Raw genomic sequence first — 20,601 nt, forward strand, 5'->3', positions numbered from 1 at the left:
TATATTAAATAATACTAATACAATACAATACTACGTATCAAACAAGCTCTAAGATTGTTAATTAACAGAGAAACCTTGAATAGAAACAAAGCAATAGTAGTATAGAATAATCTGATTTATCTAGTGGACGATATATACAAGTGAATGTAGATGGTATAGCTAGATGAGTTGTAACATGACAACTAACTAACACCAATACTTATTATATCCTAATTTTGCCGCCACTAATATCAATATTTATCTTACTCATAAATCTTGACTTGACTTTTGGGTGAGTAGTTAAATAACTCTGTACCAACTGGCTGTGGACCTTGAATTTTATTTAAATAGGGGCAGAATAATACATAAACAAAATACAATATAAGGAGAGAGCACTTATTTTCTTCAACATAATTAATTATTTTTATTTTAATTTTAGTACATACATTAAGAAAAGAAAAGAAAAGAAATATAAACATAGGAAGAGTCCTTCACGTGAAAATGGAAGAACATGTGAACTGTAAGTAATGTAATGGGGTGTGGCTCAATTCAACTCTTTGCATGCAAAATCACGCTAGAATGAGTCTCATATATATACTACTTGTGCCAGGTGTCATTGATATATAATTGAGTATCAAATTTTAAATACTATAAAATATTATTTATTATAATCATTTACAAGCACCACTAATAATATAGCAATGCTCTAAATACAGTGTGGTATATACCAAACCTTGGCTTGCTTCATGGAAAGGATACTCTCCTATATATATATGGGCATGTGAACACATCATAATTAATGCTAACGTACTTTGTTTGGTTGTTATGAATAGTGATTATATTAGTTGTAAAATTTTGTTAAAAAAAAAGAATTAAATTAATGTTAAATTGTGATTGACTTGACACCTAATTAGCTAGATTCCTAATAAGTTAATGTATCATAAAAGCAAAAAAAGGTAGTACCATACATATACCTATTGTTTTCAATAAAGTCCCTATACATTAATTCTCTCTCTGTTGCAGGTATCTTATGTTAGTTTACTCTTTATTTCTAAACTCTACCAATATGGGTTTAATTTGGTCACTAATTTTAGAAATATAGTGCTGATCAGTTTAGATTTTTTCTTAGATTACTCTTTACTACAAATATGTTTTTGGTTGTTAATGCTTCTATCCGAACTATTATTACTATCAAATCGTGGTCTTATCTAAAAGAGTAAACGCTTTAAATGTAATGTTTTAGAGTTAGTCAATGTAGAATTGTGTCTTTTGATAAATTATTATTGCATTTTAGAATTGTACTCGAAATTTTATTGAAGTAATGATACCATGAGCTACACTTTATAAATTATGTTTTGAAATAGAACTATATGCACTTCTTACCTAAAATATTCACCCTATGATATTATTATGTCAATCATATTTTCACATTCAAAAAGTAAAATTTTTATGTAGTTTTAAATTTTGGGGTTACAAACATTAGTTTCTTACCATATTTTGTTTCAAGAGTATCATGTTTTGACACATTGTTGTTGTGTTATTTCTTGCCCATTAGACCATGTTTCAAATACCAGATCATCAAGTTGCTGGCCACAAAGCAAGTAAAGGAATAATTGGCCCTCTCATAGACAATTCAGGGCGTTTTTACAAGCCTCTTCAAAGTAACAACCGTGGCTCAAAAGAGGAATCTTTCTATAAAAAATTCTCTTCCAACACTGAAATCCCAAATCACATACGCAAATTCTTCCCTACTTATTATGGGACTCAACACATTGAGGCCTCTGATGGATCTGGTCAACATCCACATCTAGTCTTGGAAGATATTGTAACGTCCCCGCTTCAAGCCTCCATTAGGTCCTTACACCCACAGAATGAATGGCTCTTATACACGAGTACGTCACTCTGGCTGGTTCATGGACTGATGACTGACCCTATAGACCAACACGAGTGTTTCCAGCATGCTTTGTCCTCACTCGCACGCTTCCTGGGAAAACTTCCCAGGAGGTCACCCATCCTAAAATTACTCCCAAGTCAAGCTCGCTTAACTGTGGAGTTCTTTCGTGATGGGCTACCGAAAAACAAGATGCACCTTGTTGATATAGGTAGTACCAATCAATCCATTTAAGCCCTTTTCAACTATGTAGTCACATACCTACACAGTCTTAGAATCATCCCACTTGACCTTCCCCAGGCGGTGTGGGATTGCATAGCTAGCTTACCCGGTGTTTCCCCTTACGGATCACGGGACTACTGACTGTCACAATCACCCCCCCTTACGGGGTCCGACGTCCTCGTCGACCACACTTCCGGCTGGGTCAAGGCTCTGATACCATTTGTAACGTCCCCGCTTCAAGCCTCCATTGGGTCCTTACACCCACAGAATGAATGGCTCTTATACACGAGTACGTCACTGCAGGCCGATTCATGGATCGATGATCGACCACATGCACCAACACGAGTGTTTTCAGCGTGCTTTGTCCTCACTCACACGCATCCTGGGAAAACTTCCCAGGAGGTCACCCATCCTTGAAATTGCTCCAGGCCAAGCACGCTTAACTGTGGAGTTCTTTCGAGATGGGCTACCGAAAAACAAGATGCACCTTGTTGATATAGGTAGTACCAATCAATTCATTTAAACTCTCTTCAACTGTGTAGTCCCATACCTACACAGTCTCGAATTCGAATGATGTAGATGGAGAATCAGATTGTGCATTTGCACAACGTGTTTATGGTGGTCCTAATGGGGTGTTGGCACAATTGTTGATGCTCAAGAAATGGTTTGAAGATCAAACTCTTTTTCATTTCTATTCTTGTTCTGTTTTGATGGTTTATGAGAAAATAAAGCCAAATGAGGATAGATCATGTGTTACAATTAAATTGATTGACTTTGCTCATGTGGTGGATGGTCAAGGGGTTATTGATCATAATTTCTTGGGTGGACTTTGCTCTTTGATCAAGTTTGTATCAGAGATTCTTGATAACTAACTAATAATTAAGTTGAAAGTTACTTGTACTTGGCTAATAATTTGTGACTCGTCAAGAATAGTATTTGAAAAAAATAAATTGCCAACATTGTATCTACTTTTGTATTTTATTTATGCTTGTTTAAGAATAAATGTGAACATTAATCATGTAATTTGCTACCTATTATTCTTAATGATTGGTATTATTTACATTACCATTATATTTTATATATTTGTAATGCCCTCTCGAATGTTTGTGATTACTACTTGGACACTATAGGGAAGGCTTCTCTCTTCTTTAATTGTTTGGTGGTGACTTATTCTTCTCAAATCATCTCCAATAGTAAACTATTCCACCAAATCAGTGTGAATCTTCACACATACTATTTCACTTTAATAGCACACTAAATTATGCACTAAATTATACGTCATTAATAGTATTGAATAGGGTTGTACAAAAAAATTTGTAAACCGCCCAAACCGAATAACCCGCCCAAACCGAATCGAAAAAACCGATAAAAATTATAAACCGAAATAATTCGAAAAAATTACAAACCGCCCAATCTATTAATTGGGGGGTTGAAAATAGGTCCAACCCGCCCAATTAAACCTACTAACCCAACCAACCCGATTTTGCACCTTTAATTCTTGTCTTTCTTTTTTTTTTAACTTTTTAGTTTTTATTATATAAAACATAAATGATTGAATATATAATGATATAAAGTTATATACTTAATTATTAGTTTTAAAGTCATATATATATATGGTGTTGTACTTTGGTGGAATGTGATATTTTTAATTTATCTTTTTAATTTTTATTGATTTTGATTTTAAAACTAAAAAAAAAAAAAATTAACCCGCCCAAACTGTCCAAACCGTTGGTCGGTTTATAGATTTTTTTTTTTTTTAAATTGGGGGGGGGGGGTTGCACTTAAATTTTAGCAGCTCGAACTTTAAATTGGGTTAGAAAATATATATGATAAACCGCCCAAACCGACCGATGTACAACCCTAGTATTGAATTCTAAATCTACACTAATTTAAGGTATTTTTTTTTACATTCTAACTCTTAATTTATTTATTTTAAAAAATTATCTTATATTTTAGTCCTCACATTAAAATTTATTACAAAAATAATTGATTTAAAATACTAAAATATTTGAAAATACAAAATAACAATAACAAAATATTAATATTAAATAAAATAAAAATAACAAAACACTAAGTTATTAAACTATTAATAACAAAGTTAAAAAAAACTAAAAATAACAACATAAATAAAAAAAAAAAACTATTAAGTAAAATAATAATTTAATAGTCAAATTGATTATTTGACACTCTTAGCCTTGAAAAATATCAATATGGACTTGAAGTATTTTGTGGTGGCAATTGCCAGAGATCATATGGAGTCAATTTTGTGGGTGGCGACTAACAAGCTTCACTTCACTGACTCTCTTATCGGGGAAGCGGCGGCTTGTATGTTAGTTTTGGAGACGGCGGCCACAATGCATCACCCTTTTGTTATGGTGGAGAGTGATTCTAAGATGGTGATCAAGAACCTAAAGGGTGACGAATCCTTTTGGCAGCTTGAGAATTACGCAAGACAATGCAAGCATCTCTCTACTTTTTTCACTTGCTGTAATTTTTCTTATATTTCTAGAAACTGTAATTTCGCGGCCCACAATGTGGCCAAGTGGGCGGTTGCCAACAATGTTTATGGTATGGTAGAAGTCTCTACTATTCCGAGTAATATTTTCTGTAATAACCATGAGGTATGACTATTCGTTTCCTTTTAATATATATACGTTTTATTTTCAAAAAAAAAAAAAAAGACTTGAAGTATTTTGAGAATCTTGGTATTCTTGAGATGCTTAATAATATTTTATAGCGGAAAAACTTCAAGAAAATTCATTAAAAAAAAAAAGATAAAATATTGGTGATCACATGGGGATTCACCTCCCAAAAATTCAAAAAACCAAAATAATTATTATTCAACCTATATTGAGCCAACACATGGGCAACTTTATTTAATCTTCTAGGCACCCAAACAATATTACAACACAAAGAAGCAAGGTTGTCTAAAACAAAGAGAAAAATAAAAGATACCTTCCAATGAGGGGAGGAAGCCACTACAAAAAATAGCTGCATTTAGTGACAATTTTTTAGTTACAACTTTTTAGTTACAACATAATTTTTTTTATGACTAAATGTGATTTTTAGTTATAACAAAAAGTTACTTATGACTAAAACATAGTATTTAGATACAAGTTGTCACTAATTTAGTTTTAGTCACAACAAGTATTGTGACTAAAAATATATTTAGTCACAACAAATTATAATTTTTGTGACTAATACTTTTAGCCATGAACTTTTTAGTCATAACATAAGAATGTTGATTTATAATTAGTCACAACTTTTTTAATTTTAATTACAAATTTTGTTGTGATTAAAAGTAAAATTTTTGTAGTGAGCATCAGAAATCACAATAGCCACATGAAGGCAATCAGTGAAGATACAAGCCTCTTGAATTCCCAACCTACTAAGGACCACCATGCCCAAATGAACTACCTCTAACTCACCATGAAGAACTGAAACAACAGAGAATTTAAAGGCAAACAAAGCCAAGACTCCATCTTGCTCACCTCTAACCACGATACCAACCGTCCCAAGACCATTCTTAAACGTAAAATCCACATTAACATGAATCATGACAGGACCTGGAATCCTCCAACTCTGAGCATTTGTGTGGCAATTAAATTCTGCATCGATCTATTTTTTTAGTCTCAGAAGCATGCCAAGTTCCTCCATTGTGATGATTGGCATTCCTGTAAAACAAAAGTTTTTAATACAAAATTGTTGGAAACAGAGTGAAATCAGTCTTCTCTATATTGATGTGCACTCCTTGAGAGTCAAATGGATTTAAAACCTCCCCATTAAAATGGAAAAGAATTTCATTAATACATATATCCATTTACAATCGACCCATAAGTGCTTCGTAATAAGGCATTGAGAGGAAAAGTGAAAAACATCATCACTCCGCTCAAAGCCACATAAGGAACAATCTCCACAGTGGCTATTGAAAATAGCCGAGAGTCGAGAACCAAAGGGGAGACACTCCTTGTAAACCTTCCATAAGGAGAGCTTCAGTCGATCATGAACACTCGACTTCCATATCTTAGTAGTAGTATCCTTAAGAGTGAACTGTTTCTTGTTTAAATCCCAATAAGCATGCATGGTTCAGCGAGAAGCTTCCATTAGCAGAAGAATGCCAAATTAGTTTATCCTTTTTCAAAAGAAGAGTGATGCTTGAAGAGAGGATAGTATTAAACACGCCTGGGATGAATAATCTAGAGACAACGTTGCTATCCCAGTCAAAACCATTTTTCCTCAACAAGTCCTCCACTTCGGTCTTATCTTTTATGCAAGGATTACAATCTGAGGGACTAATGAACTTCCCATCACATGCAAGACCATTGACAATTCCAGATTTCCACATCAGAGTGTTTGCCAACAATCCACGCGTTATTATCTCTAAAATTCCCTAATTTTCCAGATTCCTTTAGACACTAGAGAGGCGTTCCTAGGAAGAATGACGTCTCAAAAGCTAGAAGAGGAACAATACTTCTCTTTTAACAAAGTAACCCAAAGAGCATTTCTATTTTTGGCTATAAACTAGCCAAGCTTGGCCAAAAGACATAAGTTCATATCTTTGAACCTTTTAATACCTAGACCTCCACAGCACTTACTTACAAATGTTCTCCTAATTCACCAGAGAAAGATACCACTACTACAATTTAGACTTTTAGTGACATTATTTAGTGACACGCAGAAAAATGTGAGTCACTAAAGATTTAGAAGTGATTTTTAGTGACATGCACAATTAGACTCTAATCTTTGGTATTAGTATCCTACAATGTGTGTCACTAAAAATATGAAGTGTCACTAAAAGATAATTCCATAATTTATATAATTTTTTTATTTTTAAAAAAATTATTGACCTACAGTGACACGCTAGTTGTGACTGGCTAAATGTATCCCAACATGTTTGGCGCGTCACTAAAAGTTATTTTTTTAATTATTTTTTAAAAAATAATCAGTACTTGGAAAATGTTCCCAAACTTAATTAATAATAATAAATGGCCTTTTAAAAAAAAATAATAGAAAAAGACAGCATATTTTACCCTTTCTCTTTCTCGGCTAAATGAAAAAAAAAATATCTTGTTTCAAAAAAAAAAACAAAGAAAATAAAAACCTATTATTTTTAACAAATTCCCTCTCTCATTGCTAAAGTAAAATATAAAGTTTTTTTTTTTATTGAGAATGTAAAGACACCCCAAACCCTAGTAGCAGCAATTAGAAAAACCACACACACACACACACACACACACACACACACACACACGCACACACACGCACACACACGCACACACACGCACACACACGCACACACACGCACACACACGCACACACACTCTCTCTCTCTCTCTCTCATTGCGTTTATTTCTACGGCTGTAGATTCACAACCTCCCACCGCGTGCGACGTTCCCAGCCACCCACCGCCTGCGACGTTCCCGGCCTCCCACTGCCTGCGACGTTCCTGGCCTCCCACTGCCTGCGCACGATGATGACGAACGAAGTTCTCCCTTCGGCTCCCACTGCTCCACCGCCCCAAACGCCCATGGTCTCTATTTATTTTTCTCAAAGAAACCCTTTTCTTTTCTTCTTGCTTCATTATCCTATGGAACAATTTATCTATTTTTCAGATTGAAGATGATTGTGGCTGTTAGAGTTGGCGATTGGGGCTGTTTGGAGTGGTGGGCGATTGAAGATTGTGGAACTTTTGGGTTTTGATAATTTTTCTTCATAGGTTTTTTTAGGTTTGTAGTCACTTGACAACTATGTATTTTTCTCTCTTTTTCATTATCATTATTGGTTTTTTTTTTCTCATAGAAAAAATTTGTATATTGTAAATAAATATTATTATTTTAGTTTAATTTTGTAAACAGATTGTATTGTTAATTATTGTGTATTGTGTATGTTAATAATCTGAATGTATTTATATTGCTTAAATGAACTTGTGTATTATCATAATTTATATTTATTAAAATTAATATTTATATTCATTCAAATTATATAAATGGAATATTTAAAAAAAAAAAAGAATATTAGGAAAATAATTTATTTTAAAAGTAAAAATAGATATAGTGACACTTTGGGAGAGTGACTATTATTTTTAGAGTCTGACAACTTGAGGCTCTAAAAGTCTATAGTGACGTGCAATAAGAATCTCTATAAAGTTTTAGTGACACGTGCTGATGTGTCACTAAATATTACCTTTCCAGTCACCCACATTAGTGACACGCAGTGAAGTGTCACTAAAACTCTATAGAGTCACTCAAAACGAGTCATTGAACCTCATTTTTGTAGTAGTGATATCAACCTAGCTTCTTTGCTACTTCCGGTCCACCAAATTTTTTTGATAAGAGCATCAAGAGAATTGATAATTGTGACTGGGAGAGAAAAAATGGCCATAGAGTAAATAGGAATAGCTGAGATCACATTTTTAATCAAAACAGTTCTAGCCGCTTGTGAAAAGAGTTTAGCTTTCCACCCTTCCAACGGAGACCGAACTTTCTCAATTATAAAATTAAAATCTCTCGAACTATTCCCCTTAACAAACAAAGGATTTCCAAGGAACTTTTCTTCCTCGGACAACACTTCAAAGCCCACCTCCTCTGCAATTCTCAAATGGATGTGCTCTCCACGATTCTTTAAGAAAAAGATTATGGATTTATGGAAATTAATCTATTGGCCTGACAATAACTGTATTTTGCCAAAACATCATTAATATGCACCATATTAGAGGAATTAACTTATGTAAAAAATATAGTATCGTCAACACACATAAGGTGAGAAATCGAAGGACTGGAGCATTTGAATTTGTATCATTGAATCAGCCCTTGGTTTTCTTTAGCAAGAATTAGCTGAGACAAAACTTCTAAGCATAAAATGAAAAGATAAGGGGAGAGGGGATCCCCTTGCCTTAGGCCTCTTTGAGGCTCATTTTTTTTGTATCAAACTGCGATTCACTAAAATCTGGAAACTCACTATAGAAATGCATTGAGAAATAAGCCCCCTGAACCAATCATCAAATTCAATATCCATAAGAACTTGATCAAGAAAACACCATTCCATTTTGTCATATGCTTTTGACATATCACATTTGATACCAACATAAGCCATACTCCCCTGCTTTCTTTTCATATCATGCACAATTTCATGAGCTATGATTGAATTTTTAGCGATTCATCTCCTCTTGATAATATTGTAAGAGTTTTAAGTATAGATCTCCAAAGAATAGGACTCCTTGGAAATTTTTTCAAAAAAAAAAGAAACATCCTTAAAATCCTCAAATTAGTGTTTCTTATGAGGAAAGAAGGGCTACTTTGCAAAACAATGTCCTAAAAGTAAAACTGACATGTCAAAATAATAACACACATATAGAACGCCATTGGGGTATCTCTCTCTCCGATAATGACATTGAATCAGTCTTTTCAATCGAAGACAAAATATCTCCACATACTATGTGTGCATTACAGCCAGGTTTCGACTTCGACGTCAAAAGCTGTGTTAGAATTTTCAACATAGATACAATCACCACTAGTCGACCAATCCAGATAGGAAAAATGCATGTCATCCTAATAAAATACTCAAGGCCAATCAAAGTAGTTGCATTTTTTGATATAGGAGCATAATACACAATCATGAACCCCGACATCTTGCTCCCAACACTGTGGAAGAAGAAAAAGTAGTATTTCTAAGTTGCAAATAACCAAGTACTCTGCACCGAATAAATTAGCAAGTCAATAAAGCTACAATTATTCCCCGGATGTTCCGTTGTCCAAAAAGTCATTGGATCAAAACTCCTAAGAAAGGAACTCATAGTGGGATTTGACCTTTACACAAAAATGAAAAGGCTTAGAATACTCCCACAAGGGTTGACCTACAAGAATTTCTTCACCCAATGGGAGCAAATTTCGAATTACTTTCACATGACGCAAGACGTATTTTCATCAATCAAAGAAAAGCTAATACAGAGGTTATGCGTGATTCTCACTCCAAATTCTCAACGAAGTGCAATCACCCATTATGGAAAAATAAAGAATTCTACATCTCTCTACAATTCAAACAGAACGAGGATATCAATCCAACCAAAGCAAACCACCCCAGAATGAATCCTGAACATCAACGAATGGCGAGCAAAGAATGTCAGCAACTTAAATCACAAGGGCTGATTAATGACACTGAATCGCCGTGGGCATGTCACGCCTTTTATGTCAACAACAGGACAGAGCAAGCTACAGAAAAACAAAGATTGGTAATTAATTATTAACCACTGAACTATTTTTTGGCAGATAATAAATTTCCTCTACAAACTAAAATTCTCTTTTTTCTAGCATCTCCAAAGCAAAGATATTTTCAAAGTTTAATCTAAAATTCGGTTTTTGGCAACTGAACATCATAAAAGAAGTTCAGAAAATAAAATATTGTCTTTCTAAAATTCCCTTCTGAGATCTTTCTCTACTATGATAGACAGAAAGAATATTACCATTAGCTCAATATTACCAATTAAAAGATATGTCAAGCAAAGTCTTTATAGTAAGAATCAATCTCAATAGTACAACCTACAAAGACTAAGAGAAAAAAGCCAATGTTAGGAAAAGTAGTGAGGTTGATTCTGACTATATAGATTAACGTTATATCTCTCTATCAGTCTATACAAGTCTAAGCAAGCTTTATTAAAACATCTAAATGATACACATATGAAACACAGCTCCGTCAAGATCTGAGATTGCTGGCCGACGACGAGAGGGCTACAGCGCCACATGTGTGTGTGTGTGTGTGTGTGTGTGAGAGAGAGAGAGAGAGAGAGAGAGAGAGAGAGAGAGAGAGAGAGAGAAAGAGAGACAGGGAAAGAGAGAAAACTAGCAGGTCCAATAAGTTGTGGGTGCGACTTGGTCTGCATGATTTTAGAGAGGGAGAGAGCAGCTTTTGCGTGGTTAGGGGAGAGAAAAAGAAGAGAGAATCAGGGGCTGACGAAGTCGATGGGGTAGATGGCTCCACCTAGTGTGGCTCTGACGACGATGGGGGTAGGGGGATCAGTCCAGATGGAGTGGTGCAATGTGGCTAGTAGTGAGAGAGGGAGAAGTGTATGGAGACGGAGATGGAGATGGGGTGCGCCAGGCGTGGTGGTGCGTTGGGGGAGAGAGAGAGAGAGAGAGAGAGAGAGAGAGAGAGAGAGAGAGAGAGAGAGAGAGAGATAATAAATTAGGGTTTTCCTTAGGTTTTTTAAATGGGCCTGAAGCCCATTAGGTTTTCTGTATTTTCTTTTAAAATGAGTATGTCTTGCGTTAGTTCTGTACCGACACAACTTAGCGTCAGCGCACAACTGACGCAATGGTGCTTCCAACCGACACAAATATTGCATTGAAGCACAACTGATGCAAAATTATACACCTAATTAATTGTGTAAGGTGAAAATCTATATTGAAGGTCATATTTGATGTTCCGATAACATCCGACCAGATAGGACTAAATATTTTGACTGGGTTTGACCTGGACCCGACTCGCTCAACCTGAAATTTTTTTAAAAAAACCCATTCTGTTCGGGCGGGTCGGGTTCAGCCCAGTACCCCATCGGGCGGGTTCACTGGCTGGTTTTTTATGGCCACCGGGTTTCGAGTTGAACCCGAACCTGCTCGCCAACCTGGCCAAATTTTATTTATTTATTTTTATATATTTTTCTTACATAGATAATATATTAAAAATAAATAAAGAAATAAATTTTAAAAAATAAATGGATAACATGTTTGTGTTATTTATTATAGAGTGAATATATTAAAAACTAACAAAGAAACCATAAGCCTCAAATATTGTTTTCTAATTTAGTCTTACTATATGCGACCGGTTTAGGCCTCTCCACTACTTAAGGCTCCCATTTTAAAATAAAAATAAAAAATAATTAGTAATAAAATAAAAAAATAATACCCACATTATTAAAAGTATGTTAGTTTAGTGGGAATTTGAGTTTTTTTTTTAAAAAAAAAAAAAAAAGTTGGCCGGGTCAATGTAACCTGAACCCGCGAACCCGTAAACCTGCGAGCTCGAAACCCGCGAACCCAAACTATTTTAAAATATTCTCCATAAAAAATTGTTAAATCTTATGTTGTTGGCAAGCACCAAATATAGGAATAATTACTTAAGGCACTATTTTTTATAAAAAATTACATTTTTACGTTTAAAGAGTTTTTTTTTACATTTTTACGGTTTTCTATAAAAATAACATGGAAACAACAAGAAAACTACATAAAAGTAACATGAAAATAACATCTAAATAACATCAAAGTAACAACAAAAAATAGCATACAGATAACAAAAAATTAACAACAAATTAATAAGAATGCAACATAAAAAGACCGTATTTTCTATAAATAAAATCAAAAAAATCGTAAAAATATTTAAAATTTTGTGAAATTGTATTTTTGTAATTTTTTTGTTGTTTTTGTGTATTTGTGAAATTATCCCCAACAAATAATCATAGGCTCTTTTTTTTAAAAAAAAAAGGGTAAATACCATTTTGGACCCTGTGTTTTGTTAAATGACAAAATGGACCCTGTATTTTCTAAAATAGTAAAAATAGGACCCTGAGCTTAATTTTTGACAACTTTTTTTTAATACAACCAACTTGAAGACAATGCTTAATACGAACAGATACAAAAAATGTAAACAGTTTTGTCATATCACTTTTAGATCGGATTATAATTAAATTTTATTTTGACAAAAAATCAATTCAGGGTCCTATTTGTACTATTTTAGAAAATACAGGGTCCATTTTGTCATTTAACAAAACACATGGTCCAATTGGTAACTTTTGTAAAACAGAGGGTCCAAAATGGTATTTACAAAAAAAAAAAATAATCATAGGCTTGGGTTGTTTCACTCTAACACGATTAGATCTACTAGGGTTCGTTCAGGTTAAGACCGAAAGTTGATGTTTGGGCCTAGTATATATGTGGGCCTAACTCCAGCTTTCTGTCTTGCTTAATTAACACAAATGGACTTGGGCGTTTCAACATTGGGCTTTTGCGTTGGGTGTAATCCAATTTTTGGCCTCTACTCTACAAATACCAAATATGAAAATATGAAATGAAATTAGGTTGCTTCTCACTTCTCTTTTTACTTTTATCTAATTTGCAGGGTGATGGTACCTCGCCTTTTCCCCCATAAAAATTTTTGATCAAATTTTATTTAATTATCAGATGCCATTTTATCATTCCTAAGATTCGAACTTCAATGTCAATATGGTTTTGAGAATAGCCTAAAAGATGAGCCTCATCAGAGACTCTCCAAAAGAAAGCAATGCCAGATATCTAAAGAAAAATAACTCTCAAATCCTAACCGGGTCTCGGTCCACAACATCTCTTTCACATAAAAATAAAAACTTCGGTTTCTTTTGGATAAAAACACGAAACTTATAAAAATACAGAAATTTTGGTTAACTTTTATAAAAAATACTGTCACATAGAAATCTTTTCAAAATTATTGTATTTTTACAAAACACTAGTAAAACACAAAGCAAAACAACTCAAAACACCAGTAGAACACTTAAAAAATACTAGTAGAATATCAGTGAAAACTTAACACAGTATATTACAGTATGAAACTTACAAAAAAATACATTTAAAAAATAAAAAATACCATTTGACAGTATTTTTGTAAAAAAAAATAACAAAAGTTAGTATAACATGTAAATATCCTTAAAAATATCTTCAAGGAATTGTTAGGCCCGTAGATTCTTAAGACCGCAGAAATTCCAACTAATGGTGCTCATAATTCTTGGTGGGTCTAGACACCAAAACCCACCTGCTTCCTGTTTTTTGGTAACTCAATAACATTATTGGAGGAAAGATTATTAGTTACTATATCAGTATCCATAGACTCACTTTTGGAAATCGGAAGCCCATGAGGAGAGTCAGAGCCAAATCTTTTTCTTTTTAATTCAGTACTCTCCACAATTGCATATGTGGAAAATGTTCATTGACCACAATAACATGGTCATTAAGAGCAGTGTCCTTTCCCTCGCAAATACAGTGCTGAGTGGCTCTGTTCACATTAGTAATGGTTGGCAATTTATCAGAATCAATTGCATTCTAATGTAGCCAAATTATGTGGGAGATCATTAACTACACATAAGTCAATTTTCTTCTCAACACTGTCAACTTGAATCTCATCCTTACTGGAGCACATCCATGGAGAGGCGGTTAAGAAATTCTGCCGTTTGGAGCTTTTATTTGAATGCTATATGGCCTCACAATTTGAATGCTATCACCCTTTGGATATCGATTTCATGATAGAATTGAAAGAGAAAACGATTTTGTTCTAGGACCTTAACATGCATGCCTTTTTCTGGTTTTCATAAATAAGCCATGATGTTTTGAAATATTTAGAAATCTAAAATCTTTTTTGTTAACAATCAACCAACAAGATACCATCTTTCATCAATCTCGGGTTCACCTTCGATCCACATTTTCTTCATCAAACATTGCTTGGACAAAACTCAAAAAGATAAATTCTCATAAGGACAAACTCAGAAGGGATAAACAAACACTCTCAATAGAACGAGAGATAAAACACTCTGAAAAACAAGAACTATTTTAACAGGTTAAAATATATTAATGTTAAATGTCTGTAATTAATAGTAATAATAATAATAATAATAATAAATAATATTTTCTTTTTTGAAATAACTTATGCACCAGATTTCATTAGTATTTCGCAGTTAAGCGTCTTTGATGAGAATAATATTAAGATAGGTGATTTCTTAAGACGTTCTCGTATTGAGGCTAGTTCAAGTGGCGATAAAATATAATTGTGAAGTGTGTGTGGGATTTTAAGATTGAACCCAACTTAATATTATGCATATATATACATAATACACTTCAATAAAAAAAAAATTAAAAGTATATAAAAATAAAACAATGATCTTGCTCTTTGATTCAAGATTGACATTATAGCTTGATAATGTATGCCTGAATATTGCGCTTAATTAATAAATCAACAATATTACATAAGTTGTCGACATTGTTGAGAATCTTTCTTTTTTTTTTTCCTTGACATTTTTAATGTGGATAAATACATACATACATGAACAAAATTTCATATATAATCTCAGATTCTCTTTAACACCCGGTCTTTATTTTATTACAATTTTTTTATATATAATTTAGGACCTTTTGTTTATATATATAAATACTCTCCACATATTATGGGGTCACCCCTGCAAAAAAAAATAATATATAGTTGACTGCTGTGAGATGGCTTGTTAAATAATTAAGCTTATTTAATTTGGAATAATAATAATAATAAGACAAAGTCTTTGGATGAACTACTACCCACAAGTAGAGCAGCATATAATATATATTTATAAAGACAATGGCAGAAGTGGTTATATAGAGAATCCATTGTGGTTAAGGCCAAAGTGAGTTTTGTGGTTTAATTCTCATATCATCACTTTCTACCCACTCTTGACACCATTCACTCACCCACTTGCTTATCAATATTATGTCTTTCCTCTCAAAACAAGCCCTAGCTCTACCTTAATTCCTTTGAGTCAAAATTAATTTATAATTATGGCAACATCATATTATTATAATATATATAGATAATTTAATTTAATAAGTAATATAAAAAATTATAAGGTATCACATTGTGGTCGGCATTAGATTTAATTTTATTTATATGCTATTGATAAATAGTTGTGGAGTTTAAATTCTACTTTTCCACTAAAGAAAATTAGAAGAGATGATCCTGATATGTATTTACAAAGAAAAGAAAAAGAAAAAGAAAAAGAAAATTAAGATGGCTTACTCACAAATTTAAGAATAAAGTCTTAATTAGGATATGAGCTTTTCAATGATGTTTACTATATTATAAATTTACAAGAAAATGTAGATACTACATATATATTAGCGTCATATAAAAGATTAATAAGTGATAACACACATATATCTTGGCTTTGTGATAGTTTTTGTATTGATTATATATTTGCTAAAAATTACTAATGTATGCATTAATTACTCTTTTATATATATGTAATAATATGCTATATATATATAAGTTAGGACATCTTAATTAAACAAATCCAATAGAAAGAAAAATGGCAAAAATTGTGATGTTTCCATACAAAATGGCACCCAATTGAACCACATATTCCCTATTATTTTACATCAATGTCTTAATTATATATATAATGCTGGAAATATAATAAGATACTCCTAACCACATACTAAAAAAGTATCACCTCTTATATATGGTACACTTTCATATAAGACTCAATGATCCTTTTTTCATTGGCATTTTCTTCTCATAATTTTCTCATGTTATTTCCATATATACATCTCAAACTATAAAAATGATGTATATTTAATTAGAGAGATTATGTCTCAAAAAAAAATTAGCTAGAGAGATTAAGTGATGTAATTTATGTCATACAGCAATGCTCACCTAATAGATAAATATTGATCATCAACCAATTAAATTACAGTTGGATTGAAGTACCTCATCTCTCCTATAAATATATATTTAATTAATATATATTGTTAATTTATACAAATAAATTGTCATATAAATGAATTACTTTTCTTATCATCAATTGATTTTTTATCAATTAATTTTGAGATAAAACTCCATGCTTCTTATCGCAAATACTAAGATATCTCCGAAATATATGTTCATTTTTATTAGAATAATTAACAATTTTACTCCCTAAACTTTTGACAATACTGATTTTAAAATATACGGTTTGTTAAGAATCACTCTTTAACTTTTACATTTACAAAAATCTAGTTATTTTGTTAGGTTCCGTCCTATTATTCTGTTTAAATGTTGACATATCTTTGTTAATTAGTAACTTTGCTCTCTAAACTTTGGCAACTATCAAATGTACCCCCTCAAATAAAAAATGAGAAGGACTTAATATTTTTTTAGTAAATTTAAAAAAAATTAATTTAGATCTTAAAAAAAGAAAATTATTTTAAGTGATTAAGAAAATTAAAATTTTAAAATTAATTAAGTGATTTAAAAATTATTTATTTTTTATTAAAAAATACATTTAGATATAAAAAAATATATTAAAAATTAAATTTTTGTAAAATCTAAATTTACGGGAACAAGCTTGAGTCTATTTTTTTTCTCCAAAATTTAGATTTGTTCAAATAAACATAACATTTCTCTAGTTTAATTTCTAATTTTTTTTCAAAATTATTTTATATTTCCATTAATTTTTTAATTATTTTTCTTTATTTTTTAAGATATGAGTTTATATATATAAATAAGTTTTATTTTTTCTTCAAAAAAATATTAGTTTGTTTAAATAATTTATTGGGTTTTCAATAATTTTAGTTTGATTTTTTAAGATGCGTGTTTATAAATAAACTAAAATTTAAAAATATTTTCTTTTTGAGAATAATTTAGGTTTTTAAAGTAAATTTAATATTATGTTTTTTAATAATTTTTATTAATTTTTTTTTAGAATTAATAGAATATTATAATTTCTAAAACTAATTTTTTTAATAAAAAAGGGCAAAATTTGTATTGGTCAAAATTAAAGGGATAAAAATGCTAAATTTTAACTGGAAAAGAAATAGATTCTAGCAGAAGAAGTATAATTATGTAACTGTTATATTTTAAATAAATTTTTTAATAAGTCGTATATTATAAAGAGTAAAATTGAATAATATTAAAAGTAAAAGATAAAAATACTAATTATTCTTTTTATTACTTCAGAACAAAAGATGTAAATGAAAATAGGGTAAACACCATTTTGGACCCAGTGTTTTACAAAAGTTACTAATTGGACTATCTGTTTTGTTAAATAACAAAATGGACCATGTATTTTCTAAAATGGTACATATAGGACCCTTAACTTAATTTTTGACAATTTTTTTTTAATATAACCAACTTAAAAATACGAACATATATAGAATATGTAAACAGTTTTGTCATAACACTTTTAGATCGGATTATTATTAAATTTTATTTTGACAAAAAATCAGTTCAGGGTCCTATTTTTACCATTTGGAAAATACAGGGTTCATTTTGTCATTTAACAAAACATAGGGTCCAATCGGTAACTTTTACAAAACACAGGGTCCAAAATAGTATTTACCCATGCAAATAATAATAAAAGGAAAAGGATTGCTCTTTTTTTTTTTCTTGTGGAGTACGGATAAATATAGGAAAAATATTTGGTACACCCATATCTGTAAATATTTGCGTGTGTTAGTTTGACTCATATATTTTGGGCTTTAATTATAAAATGTATAAGATATCGTCTCGTGTTGTGCTATAAAAAAAATAATGAGTCATGTCGTGCTGTGTAATAATTTTTTAGGGTAGGCCTGACACGACTTGCAGGTCTCTAGTAATTTCGTATCGTGCTCAGATTCATGTCGTGCTTTATTCGGGTCGGTCTATTTTTCGACCAATTTATTTTCTCATGTGGGCTCAAATTTATGTTTCATATTTTTATATTTTTATTATAATTAATGAGCTAAATACTAAAATATATATGTATTTATCATTTTAATTACCTTATATTTTTTTAAATAATAATTACACAATTATATAAAAAATAATTACAATTATAATTATAATTTGAATATACCACTATTTTCATTGATAAAGAAATATTTATTATTGTTATTATAATTAAAATTAATGGACTTTTTAATGTGTCATATTTTCGAGCTAATCTTATATGTACTTACATGTTGTGTTTTCGGGTTTATTGTCCTTAGCCTATACAAGAATTGTTTAAAAAAAAATTATTAGTACATAATATTTGTTTTGGTGTTATATTGTTATTGATGTAATTAAATATCAAGTACTATATATAACTTAAAAAAATAATTTTCAGATAATATCGCTAATCAATCATAAGACAACTACCTATAAAAGATATTGGGCAACCACTATTAACAATGCTCTATTTATAAAAATAACTTTTGTTTGTTTTGATATGTATGATAGTTTTTTAAAATTGATGGTGTTTTGGAGTAATTGTTGTAAAGAGTTAATGAAAGAAGTGGTGTGTGTGTGGTCCCCCATATTAATATTATGAGTCTGCAATTAATTAAAACATTGGAGGGTCCTCACGTGGGAGTGTACTGTGGTCTGTTCTGCACATGATTTACTCATTGGGCCCCGTGACAACTCGCACGTGCTCACGTGGCCCCCCTTTTCACTCATCATCATTTTCATTTCTTTTCTTTTCTTTTCTTGGACTTTAATGTTCAAGGAATGTTGTTCTTTTATTATTCATCTCTTTTACATCATCCACACGTGACATTCTCATAAAATATATTCACCAAAACTACCACAAAATATTTACTATCAAAAATGAACATTTTACAATAGATTAAAATATGTGAAATATAATTATATATGATATTTATTTGAGGAATTAAACATGGTTGATATTATCATATTGGTCGAGGATTAGACCATGGGAAGTAATTAATTAATTAGCATTAATTGTAACATATATAATATATTCAACAATTAATAATATTCAAGGATAGTGGTTGTCGTCGATGAGGATTAAATTAATCGTATGAGCATTATGGTGGAAACCTTCGTACTCAAAATATTAATATGCATGGGTAGAGTTTTTTTAAGGATATTTTCTATTAAATTTTTTTTAGTATTAGAAATTTATTGGAATCATACTCACAATTATATGTATAAAATGTGTTGGGTCATCAAATAAATAAGTCAAATTTATATGGTCTATTTTAAAATAAAGTTTATGACTTAAGAGCATGCTTGTCATGATTTTAATTATGTGGATAGCATAAGGACAATTTTTATTTTGATGAGGGGCCAAATAAAAATAGTCAATAATTATTAGCAACAGTTTTATCTGTTGGTAATATAAGAGGTAATATCTTTTCACTCTTGTATTCCCATCATCAAGAAAAAAAGTTTCAGAGAAAGATTTTTTATGTAAATTTGAAAATCATACTAATTAAAGGTCAAACGATTGAAAGGTCGATTCTATGGACACTGGTACGCTTTCGTTAATCTATATTCTATTGTTTGATTCTCATGAATTAATTAGGGCTATAAATGTTCTTAACACATTTATCTTATGTTGCTGCTGAGTTGTTGGCTATTAAACATGCATGAAATTGAATTGGTTGATCTATTATCGTTGGAGCAGTGTATATGATCATTGCTTCAGATTAAAGTACGTATATAATTGGGAGACCGCCTGAGATTTATGGTGAATGGGATTAATTTATTGATTACTGATATTTGTCTTTTGATCTATGTCACAGTTTGATATTGTGGGTCTCTTTTTTCACCCACGTTCTACTAATGAACTGACTCATTGTATAGCTAACAATATTTTGAGTTGTAAAATTTCTGATTTTCAAGATGGAAGGGTGCCTCCAATGGTTAGTCCTAAAAAAAAAAAAAAAATCCATATAAGTTGCTCTAGAAACTAAAATAACACCCCCCCCCCCCCAATGCACTGAAATTCTTAATAAATGATTTAATTCTTTCAAAACGTTTTATATAATTGTATAAAATGTTGA

General features: G+C 31.3%; 1 protein-coding gene across 1 annotated transcript; it reads left to right on the plus strand.

The window, feature by feature from the left end:
• Positions 1 to 1,304: 1,304 nt before the first annotated feature.
• On the plus strand, positions 1,305 to 3,110 carry LOC115716479 (inositol polyphosphate multikinase beta-like). Its single transcript, XM_061116671.1, has 2 exons — positions 1,305 to 1,906; positions 2,635 to 3,110. The coding sequence occupies exons 1-2, from the start codon at positions 1,538 to 1,540 to the stop codon at positions 2,962 to 2,964; spliced, it is 699 nt and encodes a 232-aa protein (XP_060972654.1). The 5' UTR covers positions 1,305 to 1,537; the 3' UTR covers positions 2,965 to 3,110.
• Positions 3,111 to 20,601: the final 17,491 nt, after the last annotated feature.

The sequence above is a fragment of the Cannabis sativa genome, chromosome 5 (assembly GCF_029168945.1).
Source record: "Cannabis sativa cultivar Pink pepper isolate KNU-18-1 chromosome 5, ASM2916894v1, whole genome shotgun sequence".
Taxonomy (NCBI): domain Eukaryota; kingdom Viridiplantae; phylum Streptophyta; class Magnoliopsida; order Rosales; family Cannabaceae; genus Cannabis; species Cannabis sativa.